At 38.2% G+C, this 23,067-nt stretch overlaps 2 protein-coding genes across 3 annotated transcripts in view; both read left to right on the top strand.

Annotated features, from left to right (window-relative positions):
• Positions 1-45: 45 nt before the first annotated feature.
• The window catches only part of LOC135472705 (transient receptor potential cation channel subfamily M member 8-like), a 37,058-nt gene continuing 14,036 nt past the window's right edge, over positions 46-23,067 (top strand). Inside the window, exons 1-15 of one of the 2 annotated variants that reach the window (XM_064752336.1) lie at positions 46-163; positions 2,151-2,665; positions 4,040-4,219; positions 4,735-4,956; positions 5,520-5,700; positions 6,459-6,642; positions 7,434-7,581; positions 9,575-9,668; positions 10,362-10,492; positions 10,668-10,859; positions 11,870-12,034; positions 13,401-13,579; positions 14,565-14,817; positions 15,515-15,605; positions 16,014-16,093. In XM_064752336.1, coding sequence (XP_064608406.1) covers positions 2,228-2,665; positions 4,040-4,219; positions 4,735-4,956; positions 5,520-5,700; positions 6,459-6,642; positions 7,434-7,581; positions 9,575-9,668; positions 10,362-10,492; positions 10,668-10,859; positions 11,870-12,034; positions 13,401-13,579; positions 14,565-14,817; positions 15,515-15,605; positions 16,014-16,093 — 2,538 coding nt within the window. In that variant the 5' untranslated portion in view covers positions 46-163; positions 2,151-2,227. Of the gene's footprint in view, positions 164-2,091; positions 2,666-4,039; positions 4,220-4,734; positions 4,957-5,519; positions 5,701-6,458; positions 6,643-7,433; positions 7,582-9,574; positions 9,669-10,361; positions 10,493-10,667; positions 10,860-11,869; positions 12,035-13,400; positions 13,580-14,564; positions 14,818-15,514; positions 15,606-16,013; positions 16,094-23,067 lie in introns of those variants that run through there. The other variant, XM_064752337.1, reaches the window with a different exon arrangement.
• Positions 16,218-22,760, top strand: LOC135472317 (transient receptor potential cation channel subfamily M member 4-like). The gene is made up of 9 exons (XM_064751777.1): positions 16,218-16,286; positions 17,231-17,374; positions 18,246-18,309; positions 19,001-19,144; positions 20,046-20,299; positions 20,791-20,965; positions 21,351-21,407; positions 22,034-22,154; positions 22,601-22,760. The coding sequence occupies exons 1-9, from the start codon at positions 16,218-16,220 to the stop codon at positions 22,758-22,760; spliced, it is 1,188 nt and encodes a 395-aa protein (XP_064607847.1).

Here is a 23,067-nt window from a genome sequence, read left to right as displayed (position 1 = left end):
ATGAAGTGTGTTAATGTTGCATAAAGCTTGACCTGTTCATGTTACAGATGCTGTAGTTTACGTGTGACATCGAATGTTGTGAACACTTGGAGATGTGAGCCTTTCTCACCTGTACAGTAGTTGTAGAGGTGTACTGTGCATGCGGTCAGCTGTGCTCAATCAGGTACTTCAGTACACAGCAAATGTGCAAGATCATATCATTACTGAATCAATATTTTTATTCTTGCTCTTGAATATTTCATTTGACTTTTTTTGTATTGTCATTTTTGTCTTGTATATACAAAGCTCCACGGAGGGGAGATATTTGCTTAAGAGTCGGAACTGTGTTCAGCATGATGTCTGCTTCAGCTTAGCCTACTTGTACAGTGGAAAAGTAGATTTTACATCTGCATGAATTCTTTATATTAAAGAGACTATTTATAAAGGAGATTATTGGCTCAAAATTGATTAGCACATCTCCACTCAAATACATGTTTTATTTAAGGACAACCCAAATTATTACCTCTCACAAACGATTAGCCACATCAGTTCATGTTTTACTGTTCAAAATCTGTAAATTTCTAAAATTTACAGAGCTAAAATTTTTGAAAACTTTGAATCATTTTAACTCTATAAATAGTACAGGTAGAAAAGTCTGATATTTTCTGAAAGGCATTGATATGAGCTATTCTTGATAAATACAGATTTAATTATATTGTTGAATATGATTTTTATTCCAAAAATCTCCTGTATAGCATATTAAACCTTATTTTTAGCTCACTTGTGTAAGCACGTTAAGCAGTAGATAAAGTTTTCAGGTTTTCAGGTTTTCACTTTAAAATTACTCATTCAGTTTAGACCATATTTGGGAAAGGAGAATGGGTTGTCATGAGTATCTAGTATCTAGTGATATCAAAAAAACGCCTTAGAAGGTTACTATATGATGCCATACTGCCCTAATTCCTAAACCATTTTGCACATGAAGGAACAACTTTCAGTGCAATTTATGCATTCTTGATTTGATTTTGGATCCAAAACTACATTGGTTGGATAGGCCAATTTCAAGGATTCACAAAAAGTATCATTTTATAAAACATGCGAAAAGATTGAAGAATTACAGTAGTTACTTAAATCTAAATTTGCAAGATCTATAATGGGTTACTGGGGAAAATATTCTTTCACATTCCCGTAGTAGGAGAACGATTTAATTTATGTTCAGTGAGTCGATTTTAATCTGTAATTTACCATGCATGTTGAGTTTAATAAGAGAAAAGAGAAAAGAAAATAAAAACTCTTGGGTGAGGTCGCACTAATTTTAATTGTTGTTTTATGTACTGAGTAAATATTTTTTAATGTTTTGGGAGATGGAAATGTTTTTGGTACAAAAATAAAAACTTGAAAGATTAAGTCATCTGTTTTTTGGAAAATGTGGTTTATCCTGGCTATTTTTTGTATTAAAAACATGTTTACATGATCCAAAAACCTAGAAAAACAGGAAAATCAGATAAACATGGAGGTTATACAAAATATAAAGTGGATTTCGGTTTTATTTTCATTCCGTGTTTGAATTTTTTAGAATTGTGTTTCTGAGTTGTAATGCATGAAATAAATTGCATGTTCAGTGAAAATGAATTCAGTAACTTCCATGTACATGCTCACAAGTTGGAGGTAATGGTGTAACACATCGGCCAATAGGATTTTTTGGAGACACCCAAATTTGGATGAAATTATCATAGGAGAAATACTGTTTACAATAGCTCGTATTTAAAGGACCAATTAAATCTGAGATGTTGATGGGTCAGTAGTTCATGTATGTTGGTGAGACTGAACTTTGTCATTATTTTTAAGGCAGAGGTAATAAGACTTTAGACATGAAATGGGCCAACATGTTCTGCAGTGAAGCCTGTTGTTTACTGCTCTGTGCCTGTTATTGACTACTCTGTTCTTGTTGTTTACTGCTCTGTGCCTGTTTTGCATGATGCTTTTATTATTTTATAGTGAAATGCTTCACACCAGTTCTCAATCTTCAATAGCTCTTCAGGAAAAACTAAAATCTCATGAATCCAGACTTTTAAATGCATTTTTCTAGGTTGATAAAATGTTTTAAAAAATAAAGCGCACTATTTTCATGAACAGTGATTTTCAGTCTTTAATTCTTGCTTTGTGAACAGATAGTGACGGCTGAGGCCAGGTACCTGTAGATGTAGATGACGCTGAGTGAGATCCTCTCCTGACACATTGCGCCACCATGGAGCATAGGCACTCGCGCGCCTCCGGCCGCTCGGAATACTTCAGCTGCGACAGCGCATCCAGCAGCGAAGCAGACCATCTGGATACCGGTGAGGGGACAGAGGGGGGTATTGAGTTCACCACCTCACCAGAAGCAATAGAAATGGGTCCTTTGCAAGAGATGGAGAAGCCTGGGCTGGATTTACATGGCACCCATTCTTCACCTGCTATAATAGTGGGTACGCCTTCATCTCCATCCCCCAGAGATGACAAGAGGCACTCCTGGGGCTTTTCTTCAGGTGGCTCTGATACCCATTTGTCCCCCGATGTGAACCATGCCACTGTGACCAGCATGGAGTCGTTTGAGAATCTGGATCATGAAGCCTTGAAGAGCGAAGCAGAGGGAAGCGTGGATCAAGGTCTGATAAGGTTTGGCGAGAAGGCTGAGAATGGCAAGGTAATTTTCAGAGCAACTTTCAGAGAAATTTATGCACATTTGTAATTTGATTTTGGAGACAAAACTACATTGGTTGGATTGTCCAGTTTCAAGGTTTCACTAAAAGTATGATTTTATCAGTCAGTACAGAAAAAATCCCTCAGAATATGCTTGAATAAACACTTTGCAAACGTGCGAAAAGGTTGAAGAATTACAGTAAGTTTACAGCACGTTGTGTGGGCACATGTTGCCCTATAGTACGCTTTATTACCACTCATAATTCCGTGCAACACCTAAATGATCCACTGAGTTATTGTGGCACATATCCCAACATACATGTATTTTACAAAGTTTTAGAGAAGAAAACCATGAGATTTTGTATTTCCTTGTCATGTGGAGGCTTAGTTATGATGTTCGTGTACATGCACAATAAAAGCCACTATATTATACTAATTTAGCTTACCAAGGAAAGAAAATACTAGACTACATATAAATATATATACGTGGATAAAGTACCCCGCATGAAATTTAAAAAGCATACCTTTTTGTCTTTGTGACAACCGAGGTCTAGCAGAAAATTCTTTTTCATTAAAAATCAACCAACTAAGTAAATAAATTAATAAATTTGATTATTAACTATCCAGAATTTAAAAATAGTACTTGTTGTCGCCTTGCTTGGCACTCAGTTCTGACAGGTTAGAGTAAGAAAACAGGACAGGTTAGCCCGGTGTCAGTATAATGTGACTGAGTGGGGTGTCATGTCTGGTGTCTTTGGCATGATACTTCAGTGGCGCCAGCAGCACTTTGGCGGCATGGACATATCGTGCCACCAAAAGACACAATATGTGTACACACACATAATGACTCCTCGTCATGTGATTGAAAAATTGTTAAGTACAAAGTTAAACCCGAGACATTTATTCATTCATTCATTCATTCATTGCATTTGGTAATGTTGTTATAATGCTGTACCAGGTAGGCAAAGTTCTCTACAGGCAGCCCATTGGCAAGTTACTAGCAAGCCCCTAGTCTGGCCTTAGTCTGTGCCACTAAAGGATTACATATACCTGTATTTGTACCTGTATTTTGCATCTGGATGTACATGTATTCACAGTGAATTTTTAAGTCTTTTCCTGGTCTTATAACGTGAGGCAAATTTGTTAAATCACTCCAAGTACACAAAAATAAGATTGTTACAAACTTTAGTTTACATCACAGCAGTCACCATATTGATAAATTAGAGAAGTTCAGGTCAGTAGTTGTGGAATGGTAGAAGCTTGCTACAAATGGGCCAGTGGTAAGCTGATGAGATGCCAAATAGACCTGTAAGCTCCCTTGATATTTTACAGATTCTCATAGATGAATGTTCTAAATAATGTGGTGTTGTTGTTTCAGTGTTGCCGGTATATAAGTGCCACAAATGAAACCCCAGTTGATCTGATAGCACACTTCATGTCCATGAAGTGGAAGATGAGGACGCCAAAAGTGATCTTGTCCGTTATTTCTGGGGTGGAACATTCCACAGTTTTCAACAACTCCAAAGTCGCTGATGATTTTCAGAAAGGTCTTATTAAGGTATGGCCTCTTATACTTGTACATTTATGGTCAATAGAAACATGCTTTATACTGCACATTTTGATAAAAGATTTTATGAAACTTTTAAGTGCCTAATTCTAGAATACAGACACGACACATTGGGACTCCTGAATATTCTTGATACATCCCCTAAAATTCTATTGTAGTTTCTGTGTATTACCAGGTTTTTTTTTCCCCTATGTGTTTTTTTGTATACTGATAACCCCTTGCAAATGCAAATGCATTGAGGCCAAATTGTTTTGCATAGGAAGGTGAGTCATCATTTGTCAGGATGTTTGCATGATTTGCAGCAGAATACCTCAAAAAGCACACAAGTAAAACAATTCAAATTTGTTATACTTTGTTACCACTATTATTACAATTAAACTGATTCATTTTTGAGAAAAAGAGCTGTTAAGCTACACTCAAAGTTCAAGTGGGGGTAGACTCCTACCCAGAACATTTGTCATTTCTCTGACTCTGGACATTTTGTATGTTTTTGTTATTTTCTGCAGGCAGCTAATTCCACTGTTATGTGGGTTCTGACGGATGGTATAGACTATGGGGTGCCTAAGCTTGTTGGTGATGCTGTGGCGGAGGAGATGGGCAGACGGAAACTACAGGAGTGTGACCCTGCAATTGGGATGCCAGACTCTGTCAAACCTCCGACCAAACTGCCCAAACTTACGGTTATCGGAGTCCTGTTGAGAGACATCGCTAACCGTTCAGGCAGACGGGTACTGTATACACTTATTTGTAACATTGTTCAGTATAGCCCTGTGGTGACAAGTCATTGTCTTACATAAATTTAGGCACATCGTCAGTTGACATGTTTATCAAACACAGAACAATACAGTACTGGGGATGCTCGGTGATATCTGTGCTTTTTCTTGATAGGCCCCAACAGAACTAGAATACTAGTTAATGAATTATTGCATGATTTACCGTATTGTAATGGTTAAGTTGTGTCATGAAGGAACATTTGGCTTCGCTTTGACTTCAATGCAAAAAAACATAGTGTGACTTTACACAGAAGATAAAACATTTTTTGGGGTCTGTTCTGATGCACTTTTCATACCAATCTTCTGAAGACGTAGTGATCTCAAATAAAGTGCAAGAAGATAATTTCTGACCTTTAGTCAAAATGTTCATAAACCGCCATCCATCATGGTTCCTGTGACAAATCGTGATTTTTGTGAGACATCATCATGGTGTCTGTGAGACATCATCATGGTTTCTGTGAGACATCATGGTTCATCAAAAATCATCATGATTCTTGGCATTTGATTTCTTTCTCCAGGGAAGTACAGAGTCTTTCACAAAGAACTGCGACATGAATCCAAACCACACTCACTTCCTTCTATTGGATGGTACGGAGAAGCGTCTTGACTGGGTAGATTTCAGGAACAAATTAGAGGACCGTTTTCTAACCCCAGTTGGACGACCACGAAAGTACCGTACCGTAACTACGGGAAGTGACTGTAAGTCTGCAGTCTTCATTCTCGAGACATGCAATAAAATTAGTTGAAGACGTCAGGCAGACAAATTCTGTCTAATTAATGAGTTCTCTTGCAGCTTGTGCTTTGCTGTTAAGGTCACATATTTCAATCCAGGTTTGACTTGTGGATCTGGTTTTAGTGATTGTGCTATTGTACTTGGCTGCTGTGATATATGAAGAAGTTATACCCGACATTTGAGGCAAAAATCCATACTTGGTTCTTTTTTCTCTCTCTTTGCCAGGCTGTAGCTCAAAATATCAGATTCGTATTTATAGTGGTAAAATTATTCCAAAGTCATAGGGACCCACATTATAAATTTTAAAACTTCATGACTAATTTTGAACCATAATACATGCACAGATAAGGGTGATATTTTGTGAAAGGTAATCATTTGGGCTATTCCAGAGTATTAGCAAAAACTTCATTGAATTTGCATTGATTAAACTTCTTGCTTAAAATCTCAGACAAGGCTTCTTTCAATAATGCATGAAATAGTTATCAGATTACGATATGTATAAAAGCATTCGATCTCTTGAGTTGGTATAAACTTGTCTATCCTAACTCATTAGCATGCAGGTTTGTATATCTTACAGTCTTTGTATCTCTTTTATTTTATTTTCGACAAAATAGGACATTGCCTTGGTTGACTTAAAATAAAGAAATAATATAATCAGTTATTACTTATAGTTACTACACAAGGTCATGGATAAGCACTGAATCTCTTTGTGTTGTGTTTGTAGCACAAGGGGGTGCTGATACGACGGACCATGCCACACCCATGGTGGCTATCCTGGTACAAGGGGGCCTGGAGGAGATTGATCACACCCTCAACCTGCTCAAGAGGAGAAAGCCTGTGCTGGTGATCAAGGGCAGTGGGTATGCTGCGGACCTTGTTGCCTTCGCCTACGAGGGCGTCCATGATAGGTGAGTAGTCAAGGTCTCAGGTGCATTACACAGGCCCTTGAGCCAATTCCATACAACCATTTCTGACTAGTCAAAATTTAAAATCTCTTCACAATGTTCAGTTTAAAAGTTAAATTTTAGATACGTTTCTCTAGAGATAGCATGTATACACTTATAATTCTACGTGATCATTTTCTGATTTGAGTCAACGTTCAAAACCTCATAATACTCAGGTTTTTGGTACTGAAAGTTGTAAGTTTGACACATTTCTGTTATGGTAACATATGTCAGGTGGTCAGAATTTTTAATTTTGATGTCTAGAAATATCTGAATCTTAGATCTAAAATTGTATGTCAAATTTTGTCTTTGTCAGATATGGCTTTATGGAATCTGCCCATGTTCTTTCTCAAAGTGGTTCTAGGATGGGCTGATTGTATATTACCCTGGCCAACTTGTCTTGCCATGATAGTTACATGAAACTTAAACTGAAATAGCTTTGTATGGAATAGGCTCAGATAGTGTACAATTATTCATTTTGGGTGAGAATTTGTGTTCTTATTAAAAGTTAATAAAACGGCCGAGTGATTCAGGTGCTTAATGAATCACTGTCACATGAGAAGTGGGTTACTACCATTCTCGGTCAAGGTGTGAGTGATTGCTTGGGGTTTAACATCCTACTTAACCATTTTTCAGTAATATGACGATGAAGGAGTCCTTAGGTAATATAGTTGTCACCTTTCTGTTTATTGTGAAGTTTAGATTATAGGATGTGTCATGTCATGACTTTTTATGTGAGAAGGGATTGTTGACAGGAATGACCCTGAACATATAGCCACGTCAGTGAAGCCAGAGCTGATGAGGAAAGTAGGCCATGCGTTTCCCTCACAACTCCAGGAGAACGATGCCCTGAGGACGACCTACAGGGACAAGATTATGGAATGTGTAGGGCTGGCTCATGATGTGAGTAGACCTATTAAGTACGTGTAAATGACCTAAGATTTCGCCCATGACATAAATAGCACACATTTGCCAGATTCTAATAGTTCCATTTGTCTCAGTTGTTTTGAGGTTTGTTTGGAAGGTAGAAGTTTCAGCCCCAAACGTAACATTTTTGTAACATATATTTACCTCTAAAACTTCACATTTTGAGTTCACAAAATTTTTAGGTTGTTTACCATGCTTATGAGTTACCGTGAGGGAGATATGCACAGGAGTATAGCAGGAAATGGCAAAGTTGGCTAAACCAAAGTGCATGTAACAGTGATGGTGCTGGGGATAATTGATCAGATAGCTGAATGGTAATTGTTATCCGGTTGTTGCCTCAGCTCTCAATCTTGTTACTTGTGACTGATCAAATAGGCCACTGTACATTTGTATTGTGGTCATGATTAGGCAACTGCATTGGTCATACATTTCAAACCTGTTTAACCTGTCTGTGATAGCTGAGCTGAGCAATTTAGTTGGCACACTGTATATGCTGGCTTGTTGTAAATTTTGTTCCAAATTTGTGAGGAACTTTTGATGGTTTCTATTTCACCTCCTTCACAGATCATTGGAATCTGAAGGGTTCATATAAGGCCTTTAAAATCTTGAAAAGTCTGGAAATTTAAAGTAACCTGGAAAAATACCTAGAAAATCAGGGTTTTTTGTGGTTGTTCCTGGAAAAGCCTTCAGTGACACACAGGAACACAGTGCTGGCTAAAATGTCAACTCAAGCTTCCCTGCAGATACAATATATGTACCCGTGACAGTGGTAAAATGTTGCTAAATTGACCAGCCATCTGCTGTTTTAAGATTCTATACGCAACCAGTCACTTAAGTTCAAATTCAGATTCATTTATTTATTTTTGACAAATACCGGAAATCATCCCAGGAGTTTACATCCAGAAATAAAACCTACTGAATCTTCAAAACGTACAGCCGGAGGGTTAATGTGTATTGCCTCCCTGCCAAATGTTACATAAAACGTGCACAGTTCAAATATGTATAGGCTTCACTATGCTGTTTTTTTTTCACTCTGTCTCAGGGGTCAAAATGATTGGTCATTCACTCGTTTTTAAAAGCTACCAATAAAAATGAGCTCAAACTGAGCCCAGGTCATCTGAAAGATAACTTTCTGTCATGTAAATATTCATAATTTCAGATACATGTGATGGTTTCCTGTATATTATCCACTTCCTTGTTTCACAATGATATAAAATAAAATTTGATATATTTCACACCTTTAAATCATAAGGGATGACCTCAAGTCTTGTCATGGTCACCATTCGGAAGAGCTCAAAATATCAAAAAATTTTACTCCCGTATCTAAAGTTATAGTGAGTACCTCCAGAAGTGCTGGTCAGTTAGCAGTATATTTTCATTGAATGTCATTTCATAGTGATCATACGTATCATTACTGATTGGAAAATTAGTGTAAACATGCCCATGATAACTGATTATTGATTACACCTGTAATTTTGCTTGTTTTTGATTGATTCGTTCACCATATAGGGCTGCTTAATAGTTGTTTGGGAAGTTTAGGTAATTTCTTTTCAGTAAAAATATTGTATTCACCTATAAATCAAGACTGGTAAAGATTACTTCTAAGTTTAAATTTAAGGAAACTTGCTTCTCACGTAGCTTCTCTTGTACAGATATGGTACACAGATTTTGTTTTAATGTATGGGTTGCCGTGTTGGAAAATTTTACATGCATAAATTAGGCTTATCCAGCCCTTATCTGGACCACAGGGATAAGCTGGTTTTCATGGTCTTACCTCCTTGAGCTATCCAAGTGTCTACCCCTTGTCCAGTAAGGCTTGTATGTTCAAATCCCGCTCTTGTCAGTCACCTGATATGCTAAATTTTTTCAGGCTGTGATTTTTTTTTTTTTCAAGTCGAAAAACAGAACTTCTTTTGTACATGTATATGATCTTTAATTCTTACGATTCTCTTACGTGTCCTGTTTTCAGGGAACCCAGACATTCCTGACTGTGGTGGATGTGACACAGTGGGACACCGATCTCCTGCAACTTAGCAAGTACATCCTCCAGGCTCTGTTCAAATGTGAGTACAAAGGCTAGGATTTTGATGAAAATTCAGGGGATAGGTTTTGATGACAGTACAAGGGATAGGTTTTGATAAAAGTATAGGGACCAGGGTTTGATGAAAGTACAGGGATCACCTTTTGATGAAAGTACATGTACAGGGAACACCTTTTGATGAAAGTACATGTACAGGGAACACCTTTTGATGAAAGTACAGGAGCCAGGTTGAAAGTATAAGTTCAAGTTTTGATAAATGTACAGGGTGCGATTTTGATGAAAGTGCAGGGGCCAGGTTTTATGAATGTACTGATGTGGTGTTTTATTGGAAATACATGTACCAGGTTTAAATGAAGTTACAGATGAAATCAAACATTTGATGATCTCTGTCCATTTTGCAATCTGATACTGCCTTTGAGTGAATTCATTAGTCGCCCTTGTTGTCTTGGGCAACATAAAGAAATTGCAAATTTTATTATTATTTGTTATACATTTATAAAGGTGAAAATATTCAAAACTGAAGAAGAACTGGCAGAAGATCCAAACCATGTAACAATGCTGAACTGACTTTTATTCTCTGACTTTGCAACATAGAGATTTTTTAAATGATGAAAGAAAATGCTACACCACAACCAAATGTTTACGCCTGAGAATACGTTGTCAGTGTTCCTTTATGAATCAGTGTGTTTTGTAATGAAGTGCTGTGTGCTTGCAGCGGAGAAAAGAGGAACTGGGAAACAACTGGTGGAAAACATACTACGTGACCTTCAACTCACTGTGGATTGGAACTTGTGTGACCTTGCTGAGTCAGCCATCTTGGAACGATACTCCTGGAAAAAGTTAAATGTTAGTTGAGTTTACTATTGTTCTGGATATCCTCAAGTCTTTGAAGTCAGTTTTATATTTCAGTTAATATATTGTGTGAACCATGAAATAAACATGTGAATTATTTCTTTGGCTCAAAATTAATCCCAATGATTATTAATTAATAATTAATTACAACTGTAAAATGTCTTTGCAGATTGAGAATTACCTGTTTGAGCAGGCATTGATGCAGCGCGACAGAGAAGAGTTTGTGGGCCTGTTTTTAAAGCATGGATTTCAAGTGCACAAATATCTCAACCACAAACGACTACAGCATTTATTTGAGAATGCTGAGGATTTGGATCTCTTTTACGGTGTCTGCCTACAGAAAGTCCTTGGCAAAGTTGTTGTGAGTTCTCTTAATTACCTGGCAAACTTTTTGTTGTGAAGACTGTGGCTCCTCTGAAATACCCCCCTTGAGGTCACTCAGGATTCATTCAGAGCATGTAAAACCTGGAAAATACTTGATAAATGAAAATAAAAATTCCAGACCCTGGAAAATTTAGAAAAATTGGCCAGGTTCTTGAGAAGTACAGAAAAATAAGGAATTTTAACATTGTAATTGTTTTCTTACACTAAAGCAGGAGCTGTGCTGTTACAGCATCTATAGTATGATACGACATTAATATTCTTATTGGAAATTTGCCTTTCATTGGGAAGAAATGACAAAATTTTGTTATTAAACAGAATATTGAACGAAAGTGTTACCTTAAGTTCCTGAAGAAATGTGTGCAACAAAGACAGAAATTTATCCTTTCAAATCTAGTCTCTCTTACCATTTTTTTTTCCAAAAAAACAACATCCAGGCCCTAGCATCTTGAGGCTAATTTAGATATAAATCAGACTTTACTTCCAAAAACTTTACTGAACAAAAATAGTGACTACCATAGGAATTCTTATTTTAATACTTGGACTTGTGATCCAGGGGCTAGTATTAAAGTGTCATGTTAAATTGGTACAAACAGTTAGTACACATTTATTTATTATTTATTTGAATGTTGTTTAACGCCATATTCAAGAATTTTTCTATGACATGTTTATGACATGACATGTTTATGCCGCTTCATGAGCGATAGATCCAGGGTCAATTCTGGGTCGAGTCACACATAAGAGTTTGAAAGAGGAAGTTGTAGCCTCCTCGCTTGGCGTTCAGCATGAAGAAGATGGTGCAACTACTGGGTGACCAGTATCAGTATACTGGCTCGGGCAGGGCGGCTTAGTTGCCTCCGGTAAGGCGTCAGTGAAACAGCACTAGATAAAAGAACTGTGGAAATCTGTCCTGCAACAAGGAGGCAACAAAAATGTTAAGTACAACATGAAACCCCAAGCACTCACTCACTCACTTTGTTCATGTTGCAGGACCCATCAGAAGGTCTGGACAAGTCTTTCCTGGAGGGGAACAATTGTCAGTTAAATCGACTCTTGTTAAGATGTACAAACCTGAATAATTTGGTGAATCCCTACGAGCTTTCTATGAACAGTCTGGAGTCATATGTCAGCCATGTGGAGGTAGCCGAGAGGAAGGTAACAACCAGATTTATAACGGACTATGAACGGTTGTTTATAGATACCTAATTCCTCAACCTTTTCCTGCATGAAAGACCGACTTTCAGTCATTTTATACACATTGTTAATTTGATTTTGAAGACAAGACTACGTTAGTTGGATTAGCCAATTTCAGGTCTTCTCAAAAAGTGTATTTTTATCTGTCAACACAGACAAATACCTTGAGAACATGGTTTAATAATCACCAGGTAAACATGCGAAAAGGTTGAAGAATTACAGTACTTGTAGTTTGTGAAACTAGAAATGCAAGAATGGGGTACCTTTTACCGTGCAATTGAAGCCTGGTTCCAAGCTGACATGACCATTCTTGCAATGAGTCAGCACTATGTCAGTGCAAAGAGGAATGAGCTATAGACTACGCTGTTCCCCATAAAGTAACTTTTGCATTTCAGACGGGCGCCATTTTTTAAACAGAAATGGCACATGATCTCACATTACAAGGGAGCTGGGTGCTAATTTTCACCTGATGGCCTATGCTTTAACCTAGCGGAGGCATGCATACTTCATTAAATATCTGTTTCATTGAAATTCTGCATTGGAAAGCGTGTCCCCATTGGCAGTAACTGTACAAACAATGGAGAAACTGAAAATGTCAAGTAGAAAGTGTTGTTTAGAAATTTTACCATTTTGTTGGCCATGAAAAGCAGCTGCAACCTGAAACTTCAAAGGCCACTGTCCGTGACTGTGTGCTAATTTGACTGCGACTGCTATGTGGTGGCAAGTGTAGTGGTGGTTATCCTGAAATTCGAGTGTCGCTTTGTTGAAAGATAAAGAGACAATTGACTTTTAAAGGTCGTTTTTGACCCCGTTACAAATTCAGTGGCGGCATTTTGATTTGTTACCGTTGGTGGACATTATTCCTTAAAAACTATGGAAGATAGAGCTACAAAATATGAGTTCACACATTGCGGACATGGCAGGTTTGACTTTTGAACGTGGAGGCAGTTGTTTTTCATTTTTACAGATTTTGGCCATTTTCTTTACTTACATGTAGCAAAAAATTGGAGGACATATGTATTCCATAAAACCTTGCCAAAGCTTATGGTTTTATTTTGACCAGAAATACATCTTTTTTCCCTGTGACATTTGTGGTCAATGCAGGCTATTCATCTGTACTGTTTATATGAAAGAGCAATATTCAATGTGATTTGTGCACATCTTTAATTTGATTTTTGAAACAAATCTACATGTGTGCTAGGACTTCACAAAAGGATACTTTCTATCAGCCTAAGCAGGGTACTACACCCAAATTAAACATCTTGGAAACAGGCGAAGACATTGAAGAATTACCGTACTGACTGCTCTAACCATTTTCTTGTCTCAGGCAATGAACACGCTGGTGATGTGGTCAGCCCTCACTAACAAGATTAAGCTGACGAAACTGTTGTGGCAGAAGGTGGATGACCCCATCCCAATGGCCCTTCTGCTGAGTAACCTTTTTACCAAGCTGAGCAAGTTCTGTTCTGACCGAGACCTCAGGAACCAGCTTCGCCAGTATGGCGTGTAAGTTACTGCTACCACTGGAAATCTTCAACCATTTCAGTGGAATTTATGCATACAATTATTATGAAAATGACTTGTTTATGTCATTAAAGATACAAGCTTCATAAAACTGTGCATCTCTCAGAATCTTTCAAAATATAGGTTGCAAAGGTGATTGAAATTTGAAGAATTTGGGATATATATTATTTGCTTTATTAGGTCAGTGACCCCTGTGGTTAGTGCGTAGCATGGTGCAATGACACAGGAGCCTCTCACCAATGTGGTCGCTGTGAGTTCAAGCCCAACTCATGCTTGCTTCCTCTGCTGTTGTACATGGGAAGGTCTGCCATTAACCTGTGGATGGCCGTAAATTCCTGCCGGGCTCTTCTGGTTCTGGTTTCCTCTGACTATAATGCTGTTCGCCCGTCGTATAAGTGAAATATTGTAGGGTATGGCATAAAACACCAGTCAAATAAATGAATTATTAGGTCTGTTCATAACCAAGCACATGGCTGTATTCTAATCACAACTGTAACCATACAATTGTCTGGTAAATTTCTGTTTCATCATAGTTCATGTATTTTACTGTATAAAGGTCTAATACAGTTATATTAATTAAAAGCTTTGGAAAAACAGCAAGATTGGTGAAAATAGTTAGCAAGAATATGTCATTGGGGTATTTCATGTTTTCCTTCCGCTACTGGTATCAGAGAGGAGTATAGGTTTACACCTTGTCTGTCAGTCCATTACATATCAGTTATCTGGACAAAATAGTTTTGATTTGAAACTTCAAATTGTGGCAAATTTTGTCCTGTATTTCTGGACTTATTAAAACAACTGTTTTTTTTTTTTCACTTGAAACTTCAAGACAGGTTATGGACCAAAATTATTAAAGTTTTTGTTGGGATTTTGTTTATTTTACTGTCTGTGTTAATTGTGTTAAAATCTGTATCTTTTACAGAACTGTATCATTCAGTCAGAGCTATTCATATATTTCTCATTTCAGAGACTTTGGCAAAATGGCAGTGGATATCTTTGACTTGAGCTACCTGGACTCGCCCGTCCAGGCCCTGGGCATCCTCAGTAAACGTCTTCCAGATTACGACAATCGCTCCACCCTGGAGATTGCTTTCATTGGTCATAATCGTGTGTTCATCGCGCACAAGTGCTGTCAGAGATGGTTAAATCAACGGTGGTATGGGATGATCGTCATACGGGAACTGGACTGGGGGTTGTTCACTATTCCGCCGTGGCTAAAGGTGAGTCCTGGCTGATCCAGTTATTTGCATATTTTGTGTAGAGATCTTAAGTTGAATGAGATACCAATAGAAGTCTGAAGTGAGACGTATTACGTCATTTCAATTACCCTGGACATTCAACTACTGCGTCAACAGTGCTGCGTCACAGTGGGTAGACCAAATATGTCACAGATGAACAGCATCATGCAACATGTTTCTCAGTAAACAAAAGACTTGTGACGTGCAAGTAGTAGTAGGGGGAGTATAGGTTCTGGCGCACCCTCCTACTCCCCCTACTACTCAAGTCATACAAGTGAGAGAAAGATCTTCCAGTACCCACTTACATGAATAAAGACTATTGTACTTTCATCCTTTTTTCTTTTAAATTTGGCAGATGCTCAGTGGATGTACATGTATTGTTGCACTTTGCGTCAAATTCTGTTGTAACCATGCTGCCCTGCTTGTGTTTTTTTGTTAGTTGAAATCTGTATCGCTATAGCTGAGCTCTAATGTAACATTGATAAACAGTATGAATATACTAATAGTATAATAATACATTGTTATTAATATAGGCTACAATCATTGAGTATCAAGGTACATTAATGTCTGAAATAATATAATTTAAATTGTTTAATTTTGTCACCACAGTGCGTATGCTCGTCCTTCCATTATAGGAGTCTATCTGAAATGGGTTTTTGTGTCTCGTTGTTGTTTACAGATATATATGTCTGCCTTTATGGTGTTTCCCATGTATGTATGGTTGTCGTTTATTCCCCCACCGAAGAAACAGACATCATTTGCCGTGGAGCGTAAGTGCATTAAGTAACTGTATTGTATTGGCTTTTGTATCATCCACAGGCCACTTCTGTGTTGTATTCACTGAAGCTTAAAATGAGAGAGTTGGGCTTCTGTAGCCCAGTGTTTAGCATGCTACCTCAGCACAGTGAGCCTCTCACTAATGTGATCGCTGGGAATTCACGTCCGGCTCATGCTGGCTTCCTCTTTGGTGATGTGTTATCAGGAGGGTTCTCCAGATGGTCGAGCATTTTCCAAGCAATCTGCCCGGTTTCCTGCCATCAAAATGCTTTATATTCTTGAGTATGACGTAAAACAGCAATCAAATAAAATATGTTAAGCTACATAAAATGAGAGACTGAACACCACCACCGCCGCGACCATGTGGACCTTTATGATGTATAAATATTATTTTCTTATAGAGGAGCCAGAAGAAGATGAGACAGAGAAAGAAGAGAAGGAATATCTGCTGAAACATCTGACTTCTATAGAAGAGAAACATGTGAGAAAAGTCATTTATCTTGCCCCTACCCCCCTCCCCCCCCCAAAAGCTCTGTTTCAGTATATACCATGAAACTGGCAATGGATGAGTTGTTGATGTTGTTATCATCGAATATCATTTTATTATGTCGGAAAAAGTGATAATAAGTACCTATGACAACTTAAAAGACGTTATAAGGTTACGGAAACTTAAGGTAAGGTAACTGCAGGCAAGAAGGATTTAAGTGAAAGACTAGTATTTTCAAAGTGGAACAACAGCAACAACAACACCTCACTTAGGCCAGGTATCACAAATGTGTAAATGTGTCATGTTAAGATGTTTTGTATCACCGCTGTGTCTGATGATAAGTTTCCCTTTCACAAGGTCTTGGAATTTAAATAAAAAATAAATACACGATTGTTCATGTGCGGTTCATTATTTTCATAAAATGGTACTGGCGAGATATAGACACGTGACAGATATGCTACTATTTCTACCACTGATAAGTTTGACTTAATAAAGAAGAAACCCAACTCTGTACAGAGAGGACAACTTCATTCTGGATTCTGTTATTCAGGATGAAGTTTTCCTCTCCATACAGAGTTGCGTTTCTTCTCTATTACGTTAATATTAAATGTACGCGATTCCAAAACTCGTCATTAGAAATGCTGTTTTGTTGTCAAGATAACAAACGGTAAATAAAGGTTGTGATGAAGAGGCGACAGTCTGTTTGCACCTCGATATCAAGTACCCTCTGTGTTCATATCCCTGTATGTAATAGACCCAGATTGAGTAAATTAGGATTGTAAATTAATATACCGTGGCCTAGTGGTTTGCGCGCTAGTGCAGCGTAATGACAAGTTGCCTCTGGCCAACGCCACAGCTATGAGTTCAAGTCCATCTCATGCTGGCTTCCTCTTCAGCTGTATGTGGAAAGGTCTGCCAGAGGAAGGTCGTGGGTTTGCCCCCGGGCTCTGCTCGGTTTCTTCCCAACATAATGGTGGCCACCTTCGTACAAGTGAAATATTTTTGAGGGCAGTCTAAAACACTAATCAAATAAAAAAATAAATACATTAATACAGAAAAATACTATGCTACAAAATATCAATTAAAAACCCTCAACTGATTTTAACGGAATGATTACGTTCTTTATTTCAGAAGACAGAATCGCCAAGAATAAGATTGTATGGATTGACAACTCTGAAAAATGCCATGGGAAAGATGGTCTTCCCCAAGCTTCCATTACACAAGCAGCTGTATTACCTGTGGAATGCTCCCATCACCAAATTCTGGGTGAACCAGGTAAAGCACTGCAAGCAAGTTCATGTACATGTCACTGACTCCAATATTTATAATTGACTTCAATGTGTTTACCTCACTACAACTTTAGTAAATGACTGCAACTTTTGTACTTGATTACAACGTTATTACGTGATTGGGACAGTTGTATCTGACTGTAAAAATTTATACCTGGCTGCAACATTTTACTGGACTGGACATGATGTGGTACCTTTCCTGTCAAAAGGCTTCTTGCTTAAACTATGTACTCTGTTGTTTGTACCCTAATTTACCCTGCTTTCGTGCTAACGTCATGTGGGTAAAGCAATAACGTATTACCCATGCAGCAGGAGAGAGACGAGTGCAACTTTGTACCTGACTGCAACATCTACACCTGAAATTTGTATCTGTCTGCAACGTTTGTACCTGATTTCAACGTTTGTCAGCACTATAGATGTAAAATATGTATGTTTTGTCGTAGTACAGTACCCCTCCAAATTATAGCAGAATACTGGCTTCTGCCTGAGGAGCAGTGCCTTATCAGAGAAAACCATTCAGTCTGTTGTTTGTTGTAAGCATTCTCATTATTTCTGAATTTGATGTGCCTACCACAGCCATCATCAGTGATGTTGATAGGTATTGAATGAAGTGACTCCCCCAGACCCACTTGAGGCCATTCGAGTCCGTCCGGGAAAATTAAATGGGACCATAAGTCACATGGAAGATATTATCAGGTGTCTATTCACACATTGAGAGACCCACTTTCAAGTTTACAAATAATGCACATAAGTTTAAGGCTGCATTGTATATGAGTTATCAGGACTGAATAGTGTTCAACAACAACATGCTCAGCAGAAATGCGTGAAGTTTTCAAAGATCTGAAATTTCCATGCAGGTCTTGTTGTTTGCTGCTTTTGGGTACCAAAATTTCTTGGGAAGTCTCCACAAAGATCTCAAAAGTTAGTCATCCTTTCACTTGACAATGTGCGTGACTCGTACCTTGCCAATCATTTATAGTCAGTGCAAGTTTCCAGACAATGTATGAGTCAAACGGGATGTATTGTAACTTTGTACAGTTTTGCAGAGCTATCTCCCATATATAACTATCAAGTGATTCTGCTTATCAACACGAAATAGCATGTACATATGCCTTTAGAAACTCATAAGTATCTTATGTTTTCTAGGTGTATTTGTTATGATAAGTTTTCACTTGCGTAAACTTATGATAAGTATGCGTATTGGGCATTTTCTGAGGCATAAGCTATGCAATACGCCCCTTATGTGTAGCACTGGTTTGTACCTGACTGCCACTTTTGTGGCTGAATGCAATATTTATACCTGACTGCAACATTCATTACCTGGCATTTTTATCTGTCCCCAACATTTGTACTGACTGCATCTTTTGTGCCTGAATTCAACATTTGTACCTGATTGCATCTTTTGTGCCTGAATTCAACATTTTTACCTGACTTCAGCATTGGTTACCTGACTGCAGCATTGGTTACCTGACTGTAACATTGGTTACCTGACAGCAACATTGGTTGCCTGACACTTTTGTCTGTCCGCAACATTTGTAGCTGATTTCAACATTTGTATCTGACTGCAACTTATGTGCCTGAATTCAACATTTGTTACCTGACATTGTTTCAGCTGTTCTACATGGCCTTCCTGTTAGTGTTCACAATGGCCCTGATCTTACCCACCTGCGGGAACCTGTACCTGGATCTGATAGTGTTTACCTGGACTGGGATCATCCTGGTGGAGGTGATGCGAACAACATTTGTGAAAAAACGGGTGAGTGCAGCCAAAACATCACCATAAGGCCATACTAGTTTTAATTGTTGTTTTATGGGCAAAATAAATATTTTTTGTGAGATTTTGCAGCAAAAATGTGGTACCCTAATTTCTCAACCTTTTTTTGCATATGAAAAAATCAACTAACAGTTCCATTTATGGAGCCTTTTTAAATTGATTTTGGAGACAAAACTACATAGATTGGGCTGGCCAGTTGCAGGGGTTCTTTTTCAAATGCAACAGTGTAACTTGTTAAGTTGTGTTGATTTCAGTCCACCTTCCAGCCCTCCCTCAATCTCCCTCCCTCCACCCCACCCCCCCCCCCCCCCCAAAAAAAAAATCATTAGTCTTTTACTCAACAATTTTTGGATTATACAATGGCTGTCATGTTATGGGTTGAGAAAACCAAAATGTCTAGGTTAAGATAGGAAAACTTGAGGCACTATCTAGCTTTTTGGCTAGGGGCTTATCAGTTGTAGTCAGCAAACACTTCCAAAATCAAGGTTTCATTAATTTAACGAAAATTTATTGTCCATTATTTCCATGAAGTGTGGCATCAAAATGGGCCTTAGACAAGGAGTGTATAGATTCCCCTCCTGACTGATTCTGGGGCCTTGGTGACAATAAGTCATCAACAACACTCATGTGGCCATTTGCATAATCTAACCACCATTCAAAACCACTTGTCTTCCACCAGTATGGAGTGCATATCTGTACATGATAAGTGGGTAAGATTCATCAGTAATTTCCCAAAAGTCGGTGGTTTTCATTGGTCACTCTGGTTACCTCCACCCATAATACTGACTGCCGTCGTATAAGTGAAAAATACTGTTGTGTAGAGTTAAAGCACAATCAGATAAATAAGTAAGTAAATAAATAAATAAAATATTCATCATTTCAGAAATACCCAGAAATGACAGTGGTGTACCCAGTACTGGAGATAATCCTCATCATCACCTTCCTGGGGTTTATCTCTTTGTTCGGATCATCCCTCACTTTGTCGTACTGACAGGGATTTCCTATCAGTTCACGGATTACCAGAGCGCCAAGTTTGTCATGAGTCTGGGGCTGCTCTATTTCTACTACCGTCTTCTGGCTGTCTCCTTCCCCATCAGCCCCACCCTGGGGCCTATGCTGATTAACATAAAGAGAATGGTAAGTGTACAGAAGTGTCACATTGTCCTGTAACAACATGCAGTTGCTGGTTGGAATGTTACAATAATACCTATATGTACTGATCGCTTTTCAGAAAAGGTTTTCCATGGAAGTTGTCACAAGCAATTTCTTTCATTTTCAGGAATGTCAGTACATATATTTACAACAAATTAGAGAGCTGTTGAGTAGTTTAGTTCATTTTTGACCATTTATTGCCTATTCATTAGTTATGTGTCATGTTTAGTCATGATGCCATATATCAGGGCGATATACCTCCATTTAATAATGCAGCTTTCTTGAAGGAACTGAAAGTGCATTGTGGACAAGATCCATTGTGTCATGAAGTAAGAGATGCGCTGCGCTAAATTGGGACTTCCATATCCCATATATTTGTTGCGCAGAATCAGAACATATTGCATGCTGTGGTTTCCACATTTAAATTTATAAATTCTTTCAGCGTAGTTTGGTATTTGTTTATTTTTTCTTTTCAGATTAAGAAGGATTTCTTCACGTGGTTTCGAATGTTTCTGTTGTTCATGATCTCTGGCGCTATCACCATTCAGGCGGTGATCTACCCAAACTACCCGTTTACATGGGAGATGCTGCGAAAGGCTTTCTCCAGAGCCCTATTTGCTTTGTTCCTCACCCAGATTCATGACCTTGAAGGTAAGACTTTCAAATGACTTTAAATTTCACTCTTTTCTGGTAGGATATCACCTTACTTTCCAAAGACTTAGTAAAGGTATTTCTATGATTAATAGAACACTGTTTGGAATCAGGCAAAATGTGAACTTTGTGAAATGTGAAAATTTTATGTCATGTATTGTATGTTTGCATATTAAAAACAAAACCAAAAATAATTTAAAGTAAAATATCTGTAAGATATCTGACATGATTATGGCTATGAACTTAGCCATGGACAAAATTTAAGTTATTTATTGTATGTTTGGGGTTTTTAAAAATAGCCAAAACAATTTTGTATTATATGTGTCAAATATAAAGTAAAATATCTATGAGAATATTTTCACTGAACGCTGCTTTAATTTTGTAGGAGATCCTGTATGTACTGCTGACTACCCTAATGCGACTCTGGACTTTTGTGGTAAAGGTATGTTATCACACGTTCAGGTAGGGTTTTCCTCAGGCATTGAAATGCCCAAGACTGAAAGGTATATTTTGGTTTGAAAAGCCAACATTATGGACTGCTAAATTGCACCCGTTTGTGTGGCCTGTTATATGCTCTTTCAGTAGCACATAAAGGCCTTAAAATGCCAGTCCAGTTTTTCTGATAAAAGAGTTAATCATTTAAAGACCCTGCCCTGTAAAATCCATCAGAGGAGTGAATCCATCAGAATCAAGCAAAATGTGTCATGTGAAAAAATCTGACTTTCAAGTGAAATACATTAATTACCCAATGATTCATAACATTTCTTGTACCGTATATCGAGCTTTTGGCATGTCCTGACATAAAATAGTACAAATGAGCTTCGCAGCCCTCTTCTTAGGGAGGGTCATAATACCGTTGACGATTAATGTTTTATCCACTCTCTTCAATCGACACGAAAAAAAATAAATGAGCACGGCCAGCCAGTGGTCTACCGTATTCAGTGGCCTCTCAGGTAGAGTTCAAAACCAGCTTTATCCACAGATAAGTTTTGCATGGTTAGTGTTGAATATAAATTCTCTGAATTCACTTGTTGTCTTTACTCTAGTTTATTGTTTGCGTGTTGCCAGAACTCCGAGAGCCTCTGATTTCCCCGTGCCCCTACGGAGGGAATGTCACCTACCTCATCGTCATTCAGTACCTGTTCATTGTCAAGCTGGTGCTGGTCACCCTGCTCTTTGCCATGTTCAGGTGAGTCCTCTAGTCATCTACACATAGATCACTGTGCCTCGAGAGTGATATAATTCTTAACCTATTTGCATATCACGTCTTTGGCGCATATATACTGTGACCGGATGTTATTCATTCTTTTCGCATATCACATATTCAGTGTATATATACTGCTGGGTGGAATTTATTCATCCTTTTCGCATATCACATATTCAGCATATATACTGTTGGGGTGAAGTTATTCATCCTTTTTGCATATCACATATTCAGCGTGTATACTGCTGGGCACAGTTTATTCACCCGTCTCGCATATCACATATTCAGCCCATATATACTGCTTTGCAGAAGCTTGGTATGAAGCTGAATGACAAAGGCCTAAAGAGTAGATCAGTTTTTGGAGAAAGTATGTCCTCTTGTTTGTTCGTCAGTATTTTAATGCAAAGCTGTTTTTATTAATATTTTTTCAGTTCTACAATCTCCAAAATCTCAGCAGAGAGCCAGCAGATTTGGAAATTCCAACGATATAACCTGATTGTGGAATTTGAGGAGCGACTGAGGTTGCCTCCCCCTTTGACTCTGATCAGTTACTTGTCATGTTGGCGCAGTTGGTGTGGCAGAGTTGCCTGAGTCTGCGACGTTCTTGTGCTCGCTGCTGTCGCCGCCGATCGCACGCCCGAGATCGAGTGGTTAGTACTCTTACTGTGCATATATCTACTAATAAAGTTTCCCGCTCCATCGTTAAGCTTAAATGATGTAAATTACCCTGACCATATTTATTCAAAATGAGAGATTTGCTACAGTAGTCATCCATGTGCATGAAAATGGGACCCTTATTTATTGTACTTTTTTTCGGGTATTCGTTGAAAATTTCCTTTTTTTGCCTATGGACAACCACGGCAGCTAAAACCACTTGCAGATGTCCTGAATTTAACCC

The sequence above is a fragment of the Liolophura sinensis genome, chromosome 8, assembly GCF_032854445.1.
Source record: "Liolophura sinensis isolate JHLJ2023 chromosome 8, CUHK_Ljap_v2, whole genome shotgun sequence".
Taxonomy (NCBI): domain Eukaryota; kingdom Metazoa; phylum Mollusca; class Polyplacophora; order Chitonida; family Chitonidae; genus Liolophura; species Liolophura sinensis.
Note: the sequence above shows the minus strand (reverse complement) of the source record. Positions and strands in the feature narration are given on the sequence as shown.

Coding starts and splice junctions, on each gene's coding strand:
- LOC135472317 (XM_064751777.1), top strand. CDS start 16,218: ATGTCGGAAAAAGTGATAATAAGTACCTATGACAACTTAAAAGACGTT. Junction 18,310..19,000: donor TCTCCACAAAGATCTCAAAA/GTTAGTCATCCT, acceptor ACATTGTTTCAG/CTGTTCTACATGGCCTTCCT. Junction 20,966..21,350: donor CCAGATTCATGACCTTGAAG/GTAAGACTTTCA, acceptor TTAATTTTGTAG/GAGATCCTGTATGTACTGCT.